The sequence below is a fragment of the Impatiens glandulifera genome, chromosome 4, assembly GCF_907164915.1.
Source record: "Impatiens glandulifera chromosome 4, dImpGla2.1, whole genome shotgun sequence".
Lineage (NCBI taxonomy): Eukaryota > Viridiplantae > Streptophyta > Magnoliopsida > Ericales > Balsaminaceae > Impatiens > Impatiens glandulifera.
Window position 1 is genome coordinate 4,840,711 of NC_061865.1, and position 17,954 is coordinate 4,858,664.

General features: G+C 29.9%; 2 protein-coding genes and 1 pseudogene across 2 annotated transcripts; 2 read left to right on the plus strand and 1 right to left on the minus strand.

The window, feature by feature from the left end:
• Positions 1–1,377: 1,377 nt before the first annotated feature.
• LOC124937042 lies at positions 1,378–3,396 on the plus strand (annotated as a pseudogene).
• A 956-nt stretch (positions 3,397–4,352) lies between these two features.
• On the plus strand, positions 4,353–5,454 carry LOC124936243 (DNA-directed RNA polymerase V subunit 7). Its single transcript, XM_047476727.1, has 2 exons — positions 4,353–4,460; positions 4,734–5,454. Exon 2 carries the CDS (start codon positions 4,746–4,748, stop codon positions 5,274–5,276), a length of 531 nt encoding a protein of 176 aa, XP_047332683.1. The 5' UTR covers positions 4,353–4,460; positions 4,734–4,745; the 3' UTR covers positions 5,277–5,454.
• A 1,173-nt stretch (positions 5,455–6,627) lies between these two features.
• Positions 6,628–8,246, minus strand: LOC124936206 (auxin-responsive protein IAA14-like). Its single transcript, XM_047476686.1, has 4 exons — positions 7,918–8,246; positions 7,124–7,504; positions 6,971–7,032; positions 6,628–6,891 (listed from the first exon to the last, which is right to left on the minus strand). The coding sequence occupies exons 1-4, from the start codon at positions 8,181–8,183 to the stop codon at positions 6,848–6,850; spliced, it is 753 nt and encodes a 250-aa protein (XP_047332642.1). The 5' UTR covers positions 8,184–8,246; the 3' UTR covers positions 6,628–6,847.
• Positions 8,247–17,954: the final 9,708 nt, after the last annotated feature.

Here is a 17,954-nt window from a genome sequence, read left to right on the forward strand (position 1 = left end):
TATTCACCCAATTTCATTTACATATCATACATATGACAACTATATGCAATAATATATTTATTTTTTCCATACAAATGCCATCCCCAATGAATAGAATTTCATTGAAAAATGAGATCATTGATGTAATATTTGACTATTAAAAAACTAATTTAGTAAACAAATTTTAATAATGTCTCATATACAAATTATTTATTTCTTGTCAATTCATAACATTTTATTTAAATGATTTCACACATATTTACATTCTTTCAATGATAAAAAAAATCTATTAAGAATTATTCATTTTATTATGTATTTCAACATTTGAACGATGAACAAAGAATTAGTTGTTTTAACCTAAATGACCTCATGTTTTTAATTGAATAACTTATCTATCAAGTAACAATTTAAATATTGTTATTGAATGACTAAAAAAAATATGAAGAAATATTTTCTGATAAGATATTCCTATTAATTAATACCTCAACAATTATGTAAGATGAATTCAAATGATCACAAGTGTTGCTTTTTTTAGGTCTTTCTACCTAAAGACTAGAATATAAAATATATAATGACCCCTTTTCTAGGAAAATCATATAAGTTGTACAGATGTTAACCATTACCTAATAGAAAGCGACGGCACTAATATTTATTTCTTTTATACTGATTATTTAAATAATTTACTACCTTTATCAACTAATATAATAAATTTTATTTATCTTAAAAATATATTTATTTTATTAATATATTGATATTATCTAACAAATGACACAATCTTTCTTAACAACAAAAAATATTTAATGTTTATTTATGATCAAATTATCTAACAAATGACCTAATTTTTCATAAGAACAAAATTATTTAAAGTTTATTTATGATCAAATTGGTAGATTAAGGTGACTAATTTATAACTAATTTAATTATCGAATTTTAGTCACATTAATTTGATACATTAATTAGATAATTAAATTAGTAATATTGATATTTTATAAATTTATTTATAATTGTTAGTTATGAGAATGTTTAAAATCATTAAAAAAATAAAGTTTTTGTATAACTTTAAATTTTTAAATTTTAAGTTTAAAAGGAAATTATTAAGAATCTAAATTTGACATTTATTTATTATAACAAATCAACTATATTAACTCACTAAGGTCATTCAAGGTAGAGTTATTCATAAGAAATTAAAATTCACAAATTAAAATTTACTTAAAACACAAATATAACTTATTTTTAGTCAAATTTTATTAAAACCCACTAAGAATTTTCAAAATAACCAACATCAAACAAGTTCTAAATGGCCAAACCAACTGGTTGACTATTGAAATCCAAATGTTGACTAGAGATAAAACAAACAAACAAACAACAGTGAATCAAATCGAATAAAATCAAATCAAATCAAATGCCCATAAATCAGCTCGAAGAATTAAACATTACCCATCAATGGCTTCTCCTTCCCTGCAACTCTTGATCTTCATCTCTTTCCTTCTCCCCTCTTTCCTTCATTCCCAGCAACCATACGTCGGCAGATTCATAACACTCTGCAACCCCAAAAACAACAACACAAATGTCTCTGCTTTTGGTTACACCTGCAACGGTCTTCAAACATCATGTAAAGCCTATCTCACATTCAGATCTCATCCACCATACAATTCAGTCTCATCAATCTCCACCCTCCTCTCCGTCCGACCTGCCCAGATCAGTCGAATCAACTCCGTCCCACGTAACACCACTTTTGAAACAGACAAAATTGTTCTTGTTCCTGTTGACTGTTCATGTTCAGGTCAGAAATACCAAGCAAACACAACATACGTTGTTCAATATGGCGATACCTATTTCACCATTGCAAATTACACCTTACATGGTCTCTCAAGTTGCGGCGCAATCCGTGCCGCAAACCCTAATCTCTCCGACTTATACGTGGGTACGAGGATGTCAATTCCTCTCCGTTGCGCTTGTCCGACAAGAAACCAGACAATCGCCGGTGTCAATTATTTACTTAGTTATTCCGTTACTTGGGGAAATGATGTTTCTCGAATCAGTTCTAGATTCGGAGCGAATTATAACAAAACCCTAGAAGCAAATAGTTTGAATTCAACTAGTATCATTTATCCCTTCACTACCCTACTTGTCCCCTTGCATGACCCACCAAATTCTTCTCAAATCCTATCCCCACCGTCTCCGCCGCCGCCCCCTCCCCCGCCGCCGCCCACCCTTCCGGCCAACAAATCCGACAACATGAAATGGGTATTTGGGGTTGGGGGTTTCGTTCTCGGAGCTTTACTAGCATTGATGATCGGGCAACAATTTTCATTTTCTTTCTTAGGAGAAGGAAAAACGAATCTCGTAACCGGGTCCGGGTCGGGTTTGAGGAGAAGCAAGAGGGTATTTTGAACGATTTATCAGCTATAGTGCCTGGGTCAATGAAGTTATACACATTAGACGAAATCCGGGTAGCAACCGAAAATTTCGGGTCGGATAGTTTGATAAAAGGGTCCGTTTACAAGGGTAAGATCGACGGTGAATTAGTCGCGATCAAGAAGATGGTGGACGGTGGAGATTAGCCATTCAAATTTGATAAGACTTTTAGGAGTTTGTCTAGAAGATGGTCATTGCTATCTTGTCTATGAATATGCTACAAATGGAGCCTTAAGTGATTGGATAACAACAAAAACAACAAATAGTGGTATTGAAAAGATACTAAGTTGGATTACAAGGGTAAAAGTGTCATTTGACATTGCAATGGGGCTTAACTACATTCATAACTACACTTCCCCTCCTTATATCCATGGTGACATTAAGTGTAGCAATGTCCTCCTTGATAGTGAATTTAGGGCAAAGATTGCCAATTTTAGCCTCGCTAGATCGGCTGAAGGGCAAGATGGTAATTTCATCCTCACTAGGCATATTGTTGGGACGACGGGTTATATGGCTCCCGAGTTTTTGGAGAATGGTTTGATATCCACAAAACTCGATGTGTATGCATTTGGTGTACTCTTGCTCGAGATTTTAAGCGGGAAGGAAGCTGGTGAGTTAATGCATGACGGGATGTTAAATTTGGCATCGAGTCTACAAACGTATAAAGAGAATATGGTGGAGAATTTGATGGATCCATCTTTGGATGGAAATTATCCTCTAGAAGTTGCCATGCTTGTGCTAGAAATGGCGGCCAATTGCACGATGAAAGAGCCGACGGAGCGGCCTAGGATGGACGAGATTGTGCAGTCCTTGTTCATGATTATGACCAAATCTATGGATTGGGATAAGGAATCCATGTGAAATGCTAAGAAATCTATCAATATGAAATAATAAGTGTAATAAACAATCTTTACTTAATATATTAGTGTTGCAAAGTAACATGAATCCTTTTTGTATTAATGCCATAAAAGTATATATATAACTTCAATTTCCTTTGTTTCTTTAAAAAAAAATTTAGTTTTATTTTAATAATAAAATTTTATTATGGAGATATCTATAACCATGACAATTGCTAACAACAATTTAATATGAGCGAATTCAAGATGGGTATTTGTCTAACTCCAAGACCCATACACTTATCATATATAAAAATAGCTCATATATATTAAAATTATTCTATATAACATTTTTTTAGAACTTTTCTACCCAAATATTTATTTCTTTCTAATATTAATTTAAATTTTCTTTATATTTTTCTTCATTTTTAATTTAAATTGACAAAAAAAAAAAAAAAACTTTGACATTTAGTATTTTGGATGCCTATAAGAATCAGGTATTCAAATTATTAGGAATGGGATATCCTAAGAAAATCGTGTAAAGATAACTATGAGCATTTTTTTTAATAATTTTTTAATGATCTCAAATTAACTTTTAAAATCTTAATGAGTTTAACGAATCTGATTTTAAGTAAATTATTAAATATGTAAACTCTTACACAATTTTAAATTTACGATAACAAGATTTTCAAAGCTTATAAATAATTTCGATTTTACAATTTTATACTATTTTACGTTTAAGAATCAAATTTATTTTTAAAAATTAAAAATAAAGTTAATATTTATTTAAATAAATTAATTTTATAAGTATAATTTTTTATAGTGATATTTAAGTATATTTAATTTTTAATTAATTTTATATTTTAATATATAAATTTTTAAAATTGATTAAATATAAACTCTTGTTACTTCAAATAAACCCTAAATTTTAATTTTAACGAGTCTACAAAATGATTTATGTACACTTTATTTTGACGGTTTTACTTTTTATATCGATATAATATCCCATTCCCGTTAATTGTAAGAATAACATTAGGCCCATGAAGGCCCAACTGAACAATGGTCCAATTATTTTTTCTTTCAATTCCACAAAACCTATTCTAGAATTATAAGCCTTCTCCCCTGTTTCCCTGTACTCTGTAGTTACGGAGATCGCCGTCGCCCTACCGCCGGAGTTACCGTCGTAGTGCCGTTTTCCGTCCAGATTTTCCGGCGCCGGAACTCCAGGTTTGTTCCTAAGTAGTTAATACTTGAATTCCTTTGATTCCAAATTTCATAGATCCCTTATTTTATAGATCGATGCTGCAAATGTTAAGAAACCGCACAATAAGTGTATATGAGTTAGGAAATTTGATCGCATACAATATTTCAAATGATCCAATATTCGTTATATCGTTTCAACATCATGCATGTAGTCACTCTCCTCAGCAGATCGATAGTTTTGAGGTTTAACATGAATCTTCTTCAAAAGATATACATGATTTAGGTTTAATTTTACAGAAAACGAGAACAATGTATCTGAAGGTAGATCTATCATGGAATGTGATAATCAAAGCTGAAAACCTAGATTCCAAAGGATTGATGTTACAACGAGCCATAATAACACGTCTCTTAGAAGAGTTTGCGCTGAAGAAAGCAACGAAAGATCTCGGTTATTTCATTGCAGTTAACACATTGGATAATATCGGAGAAGGAAGAGTTAGACAACACACTGGTGATGTGCTTTTCCCTGTTAAATTCAGCTGCTTGACGTTTAAGATATTCAGAGGCGAGGTTCTGGAAGGCGTAGTTCATAAGATCATGAAGCATGGAGTGTTCTTGAGGTGTGGACCTATCGAGAATCTTTACCTCTCGAATCAGAAAATGCCTGATTATCGTTATGTCCCTGGAGAAAACCCTATATTCATGAATGATAAGATGTCGAAGATTGAGAGAGACTTGGTGGTTCGCGTTATGGTGATTGCGACTAAATATGTTGAGATCGAGAAGGAGTTTCAAGCTGTTGTCAGCTTGGAAGGTAACCATCTCGGTCCTGTCTCTTAAACAGAACTTCACTGTGTTAGAGACCTAATCAGTGGTCGTTTTGTATGTAAGTATTTGCTACTTTGTTTAACTATCGGTTGAATGTTTCTTTTCGGCTAGATTCATCCAACCAGGCTTGAAAATACCCGTGTTTTAGCATTGAAGATGATTGTTATACTATGGTATTTCCATGAATCAATGCACCTAGAATCTTGCACATCGCATGTTCTTAGTTACACATATCTAATGAAATCAAATCACAACCAAAATTATGTTTTCACTAGACCACAAATTTTAAATCTTAATGTAGGCAAGGAAATATTTTTTATCAGTCTTTTTAGCCACATCGCTTATAACGGAAATTGATCCCCCTCTGCTGCTGCGGGTTTCAATGAAACTCGCAGAAGGGCCAGAAGGAATTAGGTAAAGCCCATGTCCCATTATTTCTTCCCTTTGTTTTGAGAACGAGGTAACCATCTCGGTCCTGTCTCTTAAAACAAAACTTTACTATTAGACCTAATCAGTTGTCGTTTTGTACACTACTTTGTAAGTATTTACTACTTCGTTTAACTATCGGTTGGATGTTTCTTTTCGGCTCGATTTATCCAACTAGGTTTATGCATTTTGTTTCTTTCCAGGCTTGAATACCCTTGTTTTAGAATTTGAAGATGATTGGTATACTAGGGCATTGCCATGAATGAATGAATGCAACCAGAAGCATATGCACATGGGCATGTTCCTAGTTACATATATATAAAATGAAATCAAATCACAACCCAAAATATTAATTCTATTAATTACCAATATATTATTCCAAAATTAGTAATTATTCTCTTTCTCTATTGTCAATTTTTATTTCATTTTTATACACAATGGTAAATTTGTTTAAGATCTTGAGTATGAAGTATTAGAATGATTTAGGTTTGACATTAGTTGGTTTAAGCTCGGCCATATCTGACCTTATCTGTAAAATTTATTATCGACCTATACTCAACAGATCGGGAAAGATCAAATGAGTGATAAGCGGACAGTCTTTATTCGACCTAGCTATACTCAATTGAGTGATAGGCGGGTATCCTCTATTACGAGATGGTCCTGTGCCCTCTCACAAGGAGGGTAACCGCGGATCCCAACCCTGGGCAGTCTTTATTCGACCTAAACATGGATTGGGTCAATATAATTATGCAAATACACATTCTTGGTATAAATGTACAAAATAAGTATAAGAGAATAAAAAAGGAAACATGAATTACTAACAACAATAATTATAATTAAAAACAACAAAACACAAAGTCTAAAATACCCAGGGCAATAACAAATAAGGGGAGAGGGTATTGGGGGTGGGGATTATTAAGGAAACTAAGGGCATAACTGACCATGAACAAAGACATACCATAAAATAGCAAATTAAGTTTCTCATCTTCTCCATTACAACAAAGTGGTTCACATATTAATTTCATAATAATACTCCTATATATAATAATAATATTAAAAAATAATTCTATTATCAAACAACAGACAGATCACAAACAAGACACATTCACAATAATTTTGCATCACACCCCCCAACTTTTCGTATTTTATCGATTCGATTAGCTCCTGTTCTTGCTCTTGCATTTCTCCATAGCTCTTGGCGCTGAAATTAATCGAAACGAGGACCGATTAAGTAAGTTATAAGAAATTGGTCATTAATAAGTAATTAGTAATTAACTTACCAAGACCAATTGCTTCAGATCCCTTCATGATACGCAAGCGTTTGCATGAATCCACAAACATCCTGCATGCATGAAGTTATCGCGCAACAATTTAGCAAAAAATAACTAAAAAGTTAACACATAAAGATTTATCGACAAGGAAGAAGAGCTTACTCCCAAGGAACATCTCCGACAAGCATCCAATCACCATCCTTATCTTCATAAGTAGTAACATACTCAGAACTATTGAGAAGATCCATCAGCTTCCTCTCATTCATGAAATCAATCATTCCTTGTTGAGATCCACAATCGCCAACAGTGAAAGAAGAGAACATCATAGCCAATGCATCCGACAGTTGGCGATAGGTTTTGTACATTTTCAAGTCCATCTTCCTAAGGTAAGGCGCCCCATCTATGCTCACCTTCACAAAAGATGCACCACCACTCATGTTAACCGCCTTTTCATCCTCAGTGTTACTCATCTTCTGAGTAGTTGTTGTCGACATCACGTTCTTACGATAGTTCCTCACCGGAGGCCAACCCACCACTTGCGCCCTACCAAACATAAAAAATAATTACCGGGTATTTTAGTATATTAGTTAATGAATAAAATGATGCAAACAAATTTACAAGTCGATTTTTTTTTTGTATTCTAGTAGTTCTTAAGGAGAAGGTTAGCTTACACACCTCCAAAAGAGGAGCCTATAACCCATGACTTTTCTGGTCTCTTAGGCCGACTCGAACCATGACCTTTATGCCATGACATTTTTTTGGTCTCTTAGGCCGACTCAACCCACGTGATGGGCTAAACCCTAAGTTGTTTCTATTTAAGATAATAACCTAATTTTCATAATTAATAATTTTATGCATACATCATGGCCAACCCTAAAGATTGGGTTGTCATATTTATGAATCATTGAATTTTTTTACAAATAAATAAAAAAAAAAGGAAAAATTGGTTGGCTTACTTGGCGGGTGGTTTGGCATGATCATTATCGAGAATCTGATTGTTCTTCTCCAAAGTTAACATCTTTTCCTTCTTAATCAGATCCATGTCATTTGAAGATTCATTTCCACTTTCAATGTTGAGTTTCAAATATTCAACAGTTTCAGCAAACATTCTCTTCCCGCTAACCTTCGCCGCCGCCGCCGCCTCAGCTCCGGGAAGCCCAAGACAGAGTTCAGTTTCCTTCAGATTCATGCTGACGTGATCAACTCCGACCAAGTTCGTCATTTTCCGGCTAACTTTCTTCTTCTTCTTTATGTAATTTGTTTTATAGAGAGAGAGAGAGAAATAAGAGAGGGAGGGGAGGGGATGTAGAATATATACAAAGAGGGTGTACAGTAAGGCCGAGTTTCAAGGGCTATATCTTTGACACGTGTATGTATGATAATCTTCTTGGATCAAAGCAGCCAATAATGCCAATTGGTTTTCAATTTATTTAATAATATACTAAAATAATACCTCTTTACAATTGAGGATAGCTTTTTAATACGGCGGAGATTTAATATTCATACCGTTTGTTGTGGTCCAAAAACAACCTGATATAAAAATAAATTGAAATATTTCTATTTTTTTTACTTTAATTATTCAATTCATATGGACCCATTAGGTTAATTTCATTTTCAATGTCATTAGAATATTAGCCCACTTTTAGAGGTTAGAATGTTAGTTTTTATTAAAGCAAACAAAATAAAATTGGATGATTTTTTTTTATTAATGATTTATGTTAGTCGTCACATCCGTTTTATTAATAATAGAGAAATGATTTGGGGAAAGAATTTGGGAGAGATAATTTAGAAGGAATAGTGTGGTGCAATTTGATTGGCTGATTTTTTTTTTTTCTTTTCCATGTTGCTAGTATTATTTTCTTATTTTTATGTTTTTGTGATTTTTTTATTTTTTGTAATTTTATTATTAATGTTATAATTTTGTGTGTTGTTGTGTTTAAACGATTTAAATTATTTTATATTAATATACATTGACCAATTAAAAAAATATAGGTTTATAAAGAGTATTGTTTGAAAATGTTTAAGTTACTTTCTAAATAATAAAAAAAAATCATTTATATTAGTTGAACTTGATTTGGGATCATTTTCGATTCTAGGTCAGAGCAAAACATTTATTAACCTAACATTTAACAATTAGACTAAGTTAATTTTTTTATTAATAATAATGACAAAACTATTATATTTAATCAACATAATCAACTATTATATTTTTTATTTAATATAAAATATACCTAATAAATAAAAAGTAAAAATAAAATTATTTATTTTTACTTATTACACCTCAAACTTCAATAATGTTATTCCCATTTGTTTATAAGACATATTTTGGTTAAACAGTTATATATAAGAGATCAAATATTTCACGAAAAAAAATTAAAGAATGGGACAATTGAATAATTAATTTTGGGATGAAGTTTTAAATTAGAAAAGAGTAGGAACATTTGTATCGGATTTAACATCACTTAGTACCATGAATTTGCAATGTATATATGTATGTTTGATCAAAATAGGAAACCAGATCCGTAAAAAGATTAATAGAAATGATCAAAGTACACATATATGCAGGTGGGTAGATTGTTTGTTCCTTAATTAATGGGGTCGGTTGAATGTTGGAGGGAACATAATAAGAAGAAGAACTTATATATATATAAATGTACAAGACACCGCCACTATAAATAAATAAATATACCCTTTTCATTATATATCATCATAATAATAATTAATTAAACTAATAATTAATTAAATAATTAAAAGCTAATTAAGATTCTTTATAGAACATGAATTAATGATTCTCTTTTTATTTAAAGTACTTGGCTGGTGGTTGCATGCGGAATATGCGCCGGAGGAAGGTGGTGCTACTGCTCCCCCTCGGCCATGGCCATCTGACATTATTTATTTATTTATTTATCATTAATTATTATTATTAATATGAACATGTGTACCTATTAAAATATTGTTTTCAAATACATATTACTATTGATTTAATTGCTTGTATATTCTAATTAAATTACAAGACTGTTGTTCAATGAACTGACTAATATGTTTATTAGTTATTTTTCTTATTAAAGTAATTATAAGGTGGTTGTTAAATTATATAGAGATAATTTATGTTCACGAGAAAATGACTTGGGAGTTGGTACTCTAAATAGCTTTTAAGCAATTTGATTTTGTTAATGCTTGATGCTTCGAAACTTGGGTGTTGGTCACCGATGTTTTAACATATATCAGATTTCGAAAGGTGAATTTCTCGATAAGTGGGTTCTTAATGTATTGCTTATTAGAAGGGGCAAACCTAATAGAACCTCACATAACAAGGATATTCACCCATCTTTTTACACCAATTTCATATCAAAATTCTATTTAACGAGGCACTTCTGAATTGAACTTCGAGATGAATATAATTGTCAATGTGGATGTTGAAAATGCGGAAGTCAACGAGGTAGTAAAAAGATATGAGATTTTAGAGTAACATAATGACGATTCTTGGTTACTTAGACTAGTTTCAAACATATATAGTTAGTCAATATTGTCATTCACAATATTTAATCATCTCTCATCAAGTGACCAAAACTCAGTGAGATCCATAGTCAAGTCAAATTGATTGCTTTTGTGTTACCTCAAATGATTATTCTTATTATCATCATTCATTTCACTTTCAAGTTTATATATTCATTTTCATCTTCAATATTTATATGTTAATAATTAACATCCTCAACCACTTTGGGTAATTAAATTTGTTTTATGTGTCGTACTCTCGTCTTTTTACATCACTTATCCGTATTTCTATCAATTTAGTTAAACGTCGATACTTTCTTTTTTTTACACCACTTATCCTTCTTTCTATCAATTTAGGTGTTTCCAATATAAGTAAAAAAAACTTATTCCATTTGAATTGCAAGATTAGGTAAGAAGTTATTGTAAGATTTAAATGTTGTGAATGAATGGAGAAGCAAATGTGATTTGATTGATTGAATGCATTTAAGGAGATGGTCCAGCATTGTATCGGTGTGGTCACCCCCACCCAAACATTCCATCCTGGCCATATTTCCTTCACTACTTAAACTGCCTGCCATGCAATATTAATTATTTTGTTTTGAAATAACAATTTAATACAATTAATTAGTTACATTCACATATTATAATAAATACATTTCAATAATTGATCATCCAACATTTGCATCAATATCTTTCTAATGAATTTTCCATGACACAAAATACAGATGGGGTAGTGTATAAGATGTTCTTTAGATTGTATATAATAATTATTGAGAAATTAAATCAAACAATTAATGTACGGATCATATAATGGTACGTACCATCGATAGGCATTCAAATTGAGACGTATATGATGCACATTCATGCGGTGGCATGGATCGAATTAAACATCGATACAAATAAGAAAAAGATGTAGTTCTTATGTATTAATTTGATGAATGGATAGAAGATGAAAGAATGAATGAATGAACAGATACAATGGTTGTAAAGTCTTTAGAAGGAATGGTGGTGAGTAAGAGACAAGTCACATCTTTGAGGGTGAAGGGGAACATCTCAAACCCTAGTTGTGCCCTTGCCTAGTCAACATCCTTTAAACCTCCCATCTTTCATTGTTTTTTCAATCGATCCCCTTCAAATTATTAAGTTCGATATCTCAATTAGATCATCTCGATAAACAATCAAATATTAAGATTGAAATCCCCATCAATCATTTTACTGTAGTTCTAAATATAAGCAAACTTAATGATAAACATAACTAATATTTTTTTCTAAAAAAGTTAATTGAAATTAGCAAGAATTTGACCCTAGTAGAGTCATAGTCACAAAACAAAACAAGAATCTATTTTATTTGCTCTTTTATAATTAATTTATTCTTACATATCCAACATTGACCAAGAAAGTGACTTCCATCATAGATAACTTTGGATTGTTCATTTTTCACATTCCTTTTTTGGTGTTATTTTAACACAATGATCTTAACTTAACTTAGTATTGGAAGGGTTTCTAGGAAGTGGTCCTCATGGCATGACCATGTGATAAAAGGGGAAAACCCCCAAAATATTTTTGGAGTTATAAAGGACCACTTTGGTCAATTATATTATATATAAGTACTAATCAAAATCCTTTATGATGAGATGTGTAAAGTAAGTTAGAATGGACATAACAATATGATTGAACAACAACTTAACTTAGCAAATATATTTATATGATAAAGGTTTCCTTTGAGTTATAATGTTTGGAGGTTTCTAATTCTCTTTCAAATAAAGGGAAAGGGGCAAAAGTAAGGTTAGTTAAATCTCTTTCAAATAAGGGGAGGACCATGTTCATATGTATAGTAATAGATATAATTAAAACCTACAAATAATCCCTTAAAGGCTTACACTATTTTTAAATTTTGATGATGTTGTAATAATTCCCCATTTGAGCACTAACCGGTGATTGATTTAGGCGTGGTCATAGTCGTGAAAGTGTGTCCAACATCAATGTGGAAGACATGTTTTTTTAGTCGACACAAATGATATTGAAGGAGATAAACGCGAAAGACAAACGCGTATGTTCATTGTCTATAATAATATTATTTATGTGGTTGATAATTTATTAAGAAGGTGGAACTCATTAACGACAATGACTTATAATGAGATTATGCATGTGGTTAAGAATCTATTAAGAAGCCAAAACTCATTATAGACAATGACCTATTAATAATTCTCATTATTACTTAATGAACAAAAGTATTATGAGTTACAAACAATTAAAAATATAAATTAATCCATCAAAACATGAGGTCTAACCTTTTGTTGACATTTGTTTTTAACAAAAACTAACAAAAATAGAAGATAACCTTAAGGCACTAGGTAAGTGTTCATAGTAACATCAACTTGTCTTCATAGCTGAAAAAAAAAGTTAATAGTTAATACTACTTAATGATATACATGAACCTACGTTAGTTAGGCATATATACAATGAAACAAATCGTCACAAATAATATATGAAATGTTGCATAAAATTATCATTATTTAAAAAACGTTATAACATATTCAATCATTTTGTGTTTCACTCAATGTATTATTTTGCAGACAAATTAACTTTTATATTTGTTATAGATTTAATAAAAGGTATAGTATTCTTTTATAAATAATTTTTTAGACAAATATTTGTATCATTGCAATCTTTTATAATACTAATGATAATTATCTTAATTAACTAATAAAAATAAATTAGATAATTAAATATAATGAAACAAGAACTTTTATTGACGTTAAATAACATTGTCAAAACTTTTTTTTTCATGAAAAAACACACACTACTCACGACGATAACGATAGATTGACCGTTAATTTATCATTGTTAAAACTTTTAACACAATTTTTAAGTACAATTTATTATGAGATGAGTGGGTGACATCAAGTTTTTACCATTTCAACTTATTACTTAAAGTTAATTTATATAAATTAGGTTATAAATTAACTTTAGACATGATATATGACTGGTTTTTTTACTCTACTTTGTTTAAACTATATTATTGCCTTTTTTTCATTTTTCATTTTTTTAAAGTAAATGTGAACAAGTAAATCTTTTGATCTAACATATAATTGGCATCTAGCATTGTTTGACCATTTATATTATAAAAACAAGTTCATGGAATTTTCTCAAGGTCAAGTCAAAGCTATATATTTTTACTCTTATTATTATTATGCATGGGATTACTTATATATAATATAATTGGTCCAATCATTCAACTAACTAATTAATTCAGATATATATTATATATATAATAAAAATTGCAAAAATACAAGTCCACATGCATAGACTTCACACAAGACCCTTGATTAAATAATTAATTTAATATTGCACTCACACTATTTAATTAATTAATAACCAAATTAAATAAAGAACCCTAGCACATGCCCATGACTGATCCCAGTACTTGTTATATATATTTTTCCCTATAAATATATCTGAAATTGAACTATTTAATACTTTTATAATTACCAAAAACACCTCAAATCCTAGTTCACATGTTCTTGAATTTAATTTTATTGATTATAAACTTCCTACCTTAAGTAGTTTATTCTAAATAATTTCATTTTATTTGTTTTTATTGAGAATAATTATATGCCCAGGAACTCGAAGATGATAAATTTCTTAATTAATCGAACGAATTGATTATTCCAAATTATAGGCGGTAATTAACTAATTGAGTAGTGAATTTATATAATTAAGAGTTGGTGGATAATTAATTATTGATAATTAGTTTATGTTTAATATTTAAGAAAATGAAACATGGTGGAACCCCACAACCCACAAGGGTAATATATATATTTATTCGAGATGTTGGTTGAAGGCCAGACAATGGATTCCATGGTGGGGAAACCATTGCCTAGAACCAAGGATCGACTTCAATTTTAATCCTCATCTTGTCTAATCCAACGGTAAATTTGTTTGACGGAGAATCAATAACGATCTTTTTGAAGTTTCAAATGATTCACCGTTATAATAATTTGATTTAGTTGTCAAAATTTCTAATACGACACATTTTCGCCAAAATTGATTGATCACATGACTAAACACGTTGTAAGGGCCCGAGGTCCGATAACCGACCCACAAAAGGGCGAGTGTCAAGAGGTGGACGATGGAAATACATTTTGAATGAATTATTTGAGTTTTAAGTTAGGACAAGGGAGCTAATTAATTAATTATTGGAATTGAATGAAGAACTTATTGAAAATTATATTTTAGAAAATTAGTTACTAGCTAGCAATATTATTGTAATTGAATTTAATCATGTAAAGGTTATGTATGCTAAAATAAATAAATATTATTTTTTTCTGAAAAAATAATAATGTGAACTAGACAAGGTAGATCATAGATGGGTTGAATTTGAATCCACTTTCAAGTTTCAACTCAAAACAATCTAGTCAAAACTTTGAAGACTCATTATTTTTTGTTTGACTTTTTATTATTTACTATTTAAAAAATCTCATATAAATTAAATAAATTATTTTGAAAATCAAGTAAATTGTAGTTTTATATCTAGACCATTAACCTATTAAACAAGAACTACTATCTTCTTGTAACTAGCTCATCAAGAAAATTTATAATGTCCAAAACTTTGAATTACTAAACCAAAATAACTCATAGATGGGTATTATGGAATATGACATTTTGTAAACTTTACGAGTTGAGTTACGAAGCTTGTCACGTTTATAATAAGAACAAAGACATCCCAGTCGTTAAATAAATCTGAAATTGATACGAAATTGACTACGCGCAATAAATAAGCATTATAGAATTTCTATCTAGCTAGTTGGTGGCGCAAGCTTCTCGTGTAGTTATTTTCTTAGTCTTAAAGGCGTGAATCGGTTTCCATAGGGTCAGATTAATTGGAAAGATGTGGTTCGATTTAGGTAAGGAATCAATTTAAAGATATGATGAGACATTAATTGATGAAAGAATGAAAAAAAAAAGGATAGACATTCATTCCTTCTCTTGTCAATTGTGGTACCAATAAATTCATTTAAGTTTGATTCAATTAATATTTATATAATGGTACCACTTTCTGATGAAGATCATGATCAAATTGGCTGGAACATTGCCTTCATGAAAAATATATCTTTTGTTTAAACATTTGATTACAAGGGTTTGACAAGTCTAACTCGATGGGTTTTATATCGATTTTCACTAAAAAAAAAAACGTTGTAATTTGAAAAGAAGCCTTGATTTTGAAATGTTATGCTAATAAAACTTGAAATAAAAAAAAAATGATAAAAATTAAAATTAAAATTAAAATAAAGATAAAGGTTGCAAAATTATTTAATTAGCCTCATGTCATGAATCTAATTATATAGTGAAACGAATTTAATGAAACGCGGATATCAGCCCATCTTGCAAACAAGACACAAAGGCCCATATATTTCTCTCATGGTCTATTTCAAAAGTACTACTGTTCAACTGCAATTCAATTTCTTTTTTTAAAGATAAAATTTAGAGAAATTATATATATACCCACCAAAAAAAATCGTGGTAAAGATTTTTATGAGAACGTATGATTTGTTCTAATTATTTAATCATAGTTATGGAATGAGTTATTTTGAGTTACCCTAAAAAAAAATCAAAGTTATTAGATAATCATTAAAATTTTATTTTTGTAAATTTGTCGTATTATTTAATATATAGATTTCTCATTTGGTGTTTTTCTTTATTTGAATAAATAATAAATAACTCTTTAAAATATATATATATATAATAAAAAATTACTATTTAAATCAATTCAAACCAAAGATATATTATACTTACCAATTTAAACAAAAATAAAATTCTATTCATAAGTCTTGAATATAAAGTTTTCATATAAAAACATATAATATTCAAATAATGGAATCAATATGATCCAAAATCAAAATATGCTAATTAATATTATGATTAATAACAGGTTAAATATCAATCATCTGAATATATACGATTGAATATCTAAATAATTATTAAACCGAATATATGGTCGAATATAACATCTTGATTGAATATAATTTACATAATAAGTCTGAATTTATTTATTTTTAAAAAAATGATCCAATTTAATTCAGGATGACTAATATAATCCACCAAAAAATTGAAAGCTTTCATTTATTAAGTATGACCATGGCCAATTTAGCTATCATGGATAGTTATTAAAATCTGAGTTATATTAGATTAAATCATTCACATCACTTATAATCTTAAGTCTGGTTCGTTATGGCTTTTTATAAAAATTAAGAGAGAGAAAAATTGAATGATGTGTAATAATTTTGAGGGAGTAATGATTATTTTTGATAAAAAGACTTAAATATATATATATAATAAAATTTAAAAAATAATAATAATTTAAAATAAAAAATATTTTAATATTTTGATTAATGAAATGAATAATGTGATTGATAAAAAGTGATGGATTGAAAATTGTTTGGATTTTAAAATAAAACCAAGAGAACAATGCCTTATAACATATCCTTTTTATCAATTCAATTATTATTTTGAAATACACCATTTTTTAAATATATATATATATATCCATTATATATTAATAGCGAGTTTTAAGAGTTTTTAATTAATAACTCAATTTTAATTTGAAGAAAGTTATTTAAATAACGTAATGAATTCTTTAAATAACTTTCTCGAAACATAGGTTAAGTAACAAAATCATGTACTTTTCATTCACTGAATTCCCATGAAACCGAGTTTTTATTAGCTTTAGCCTTTTTAGTGAAAAAAAGACAAATTTTGGGGAGAATTAAATCTAGCTAGCCAAACTAGTCAATATAGGACCCCATTGGAGTTAAGTTGGTCTGCAGCACATATATATATATATATAGGACCCATCATGAATGAGCCAGACCGAGCCAGCTAGTTTAGTTTGACTCTCTGGCACCCCATCATCGAGCCAGTTCACATACAATTAATTATCTATCTATAGGACCCAACTTGCCGGCAATTAACCTATTTTCATATTCCTTATTATTATTATTATTTTCAAAATATTCTCTAATTTCGTTATGTTTATATCGAAAATATCGTTACATGTTATACTCATCCATTGAATCTGTATGATTAAAATGTAAGCCTAATTAATTCATCATTAATTATGACCTAATTGAATGTACCCAACTACTACCCCAAAAAAAAATTAAAAAATAATTTGTAACTAACTATATAAAATTAATATTAAAAGAGACCCAACATGAATGCATGATGCCCATACCATTTCTCCAAACACCCATGAGTTAGTCACATGGGGAAAGGGAATATTATGATGATTATGATCAAATTCAAGGGCTTTGATTTGTTCAAGGATACATCTTGACCGTTGATTTACATATTAATAATAAGTTTTAAGGGTTTGTCCCAGTATTGTCCCCAAAAAGTTAGGGCATTTCCCTTAAACCTGCTGCAATGGCTACCGACACCCTTCCTTGTCTTTGTCCCTATTCTCTGCACTTACCATTCATATCACATTATCAAACAC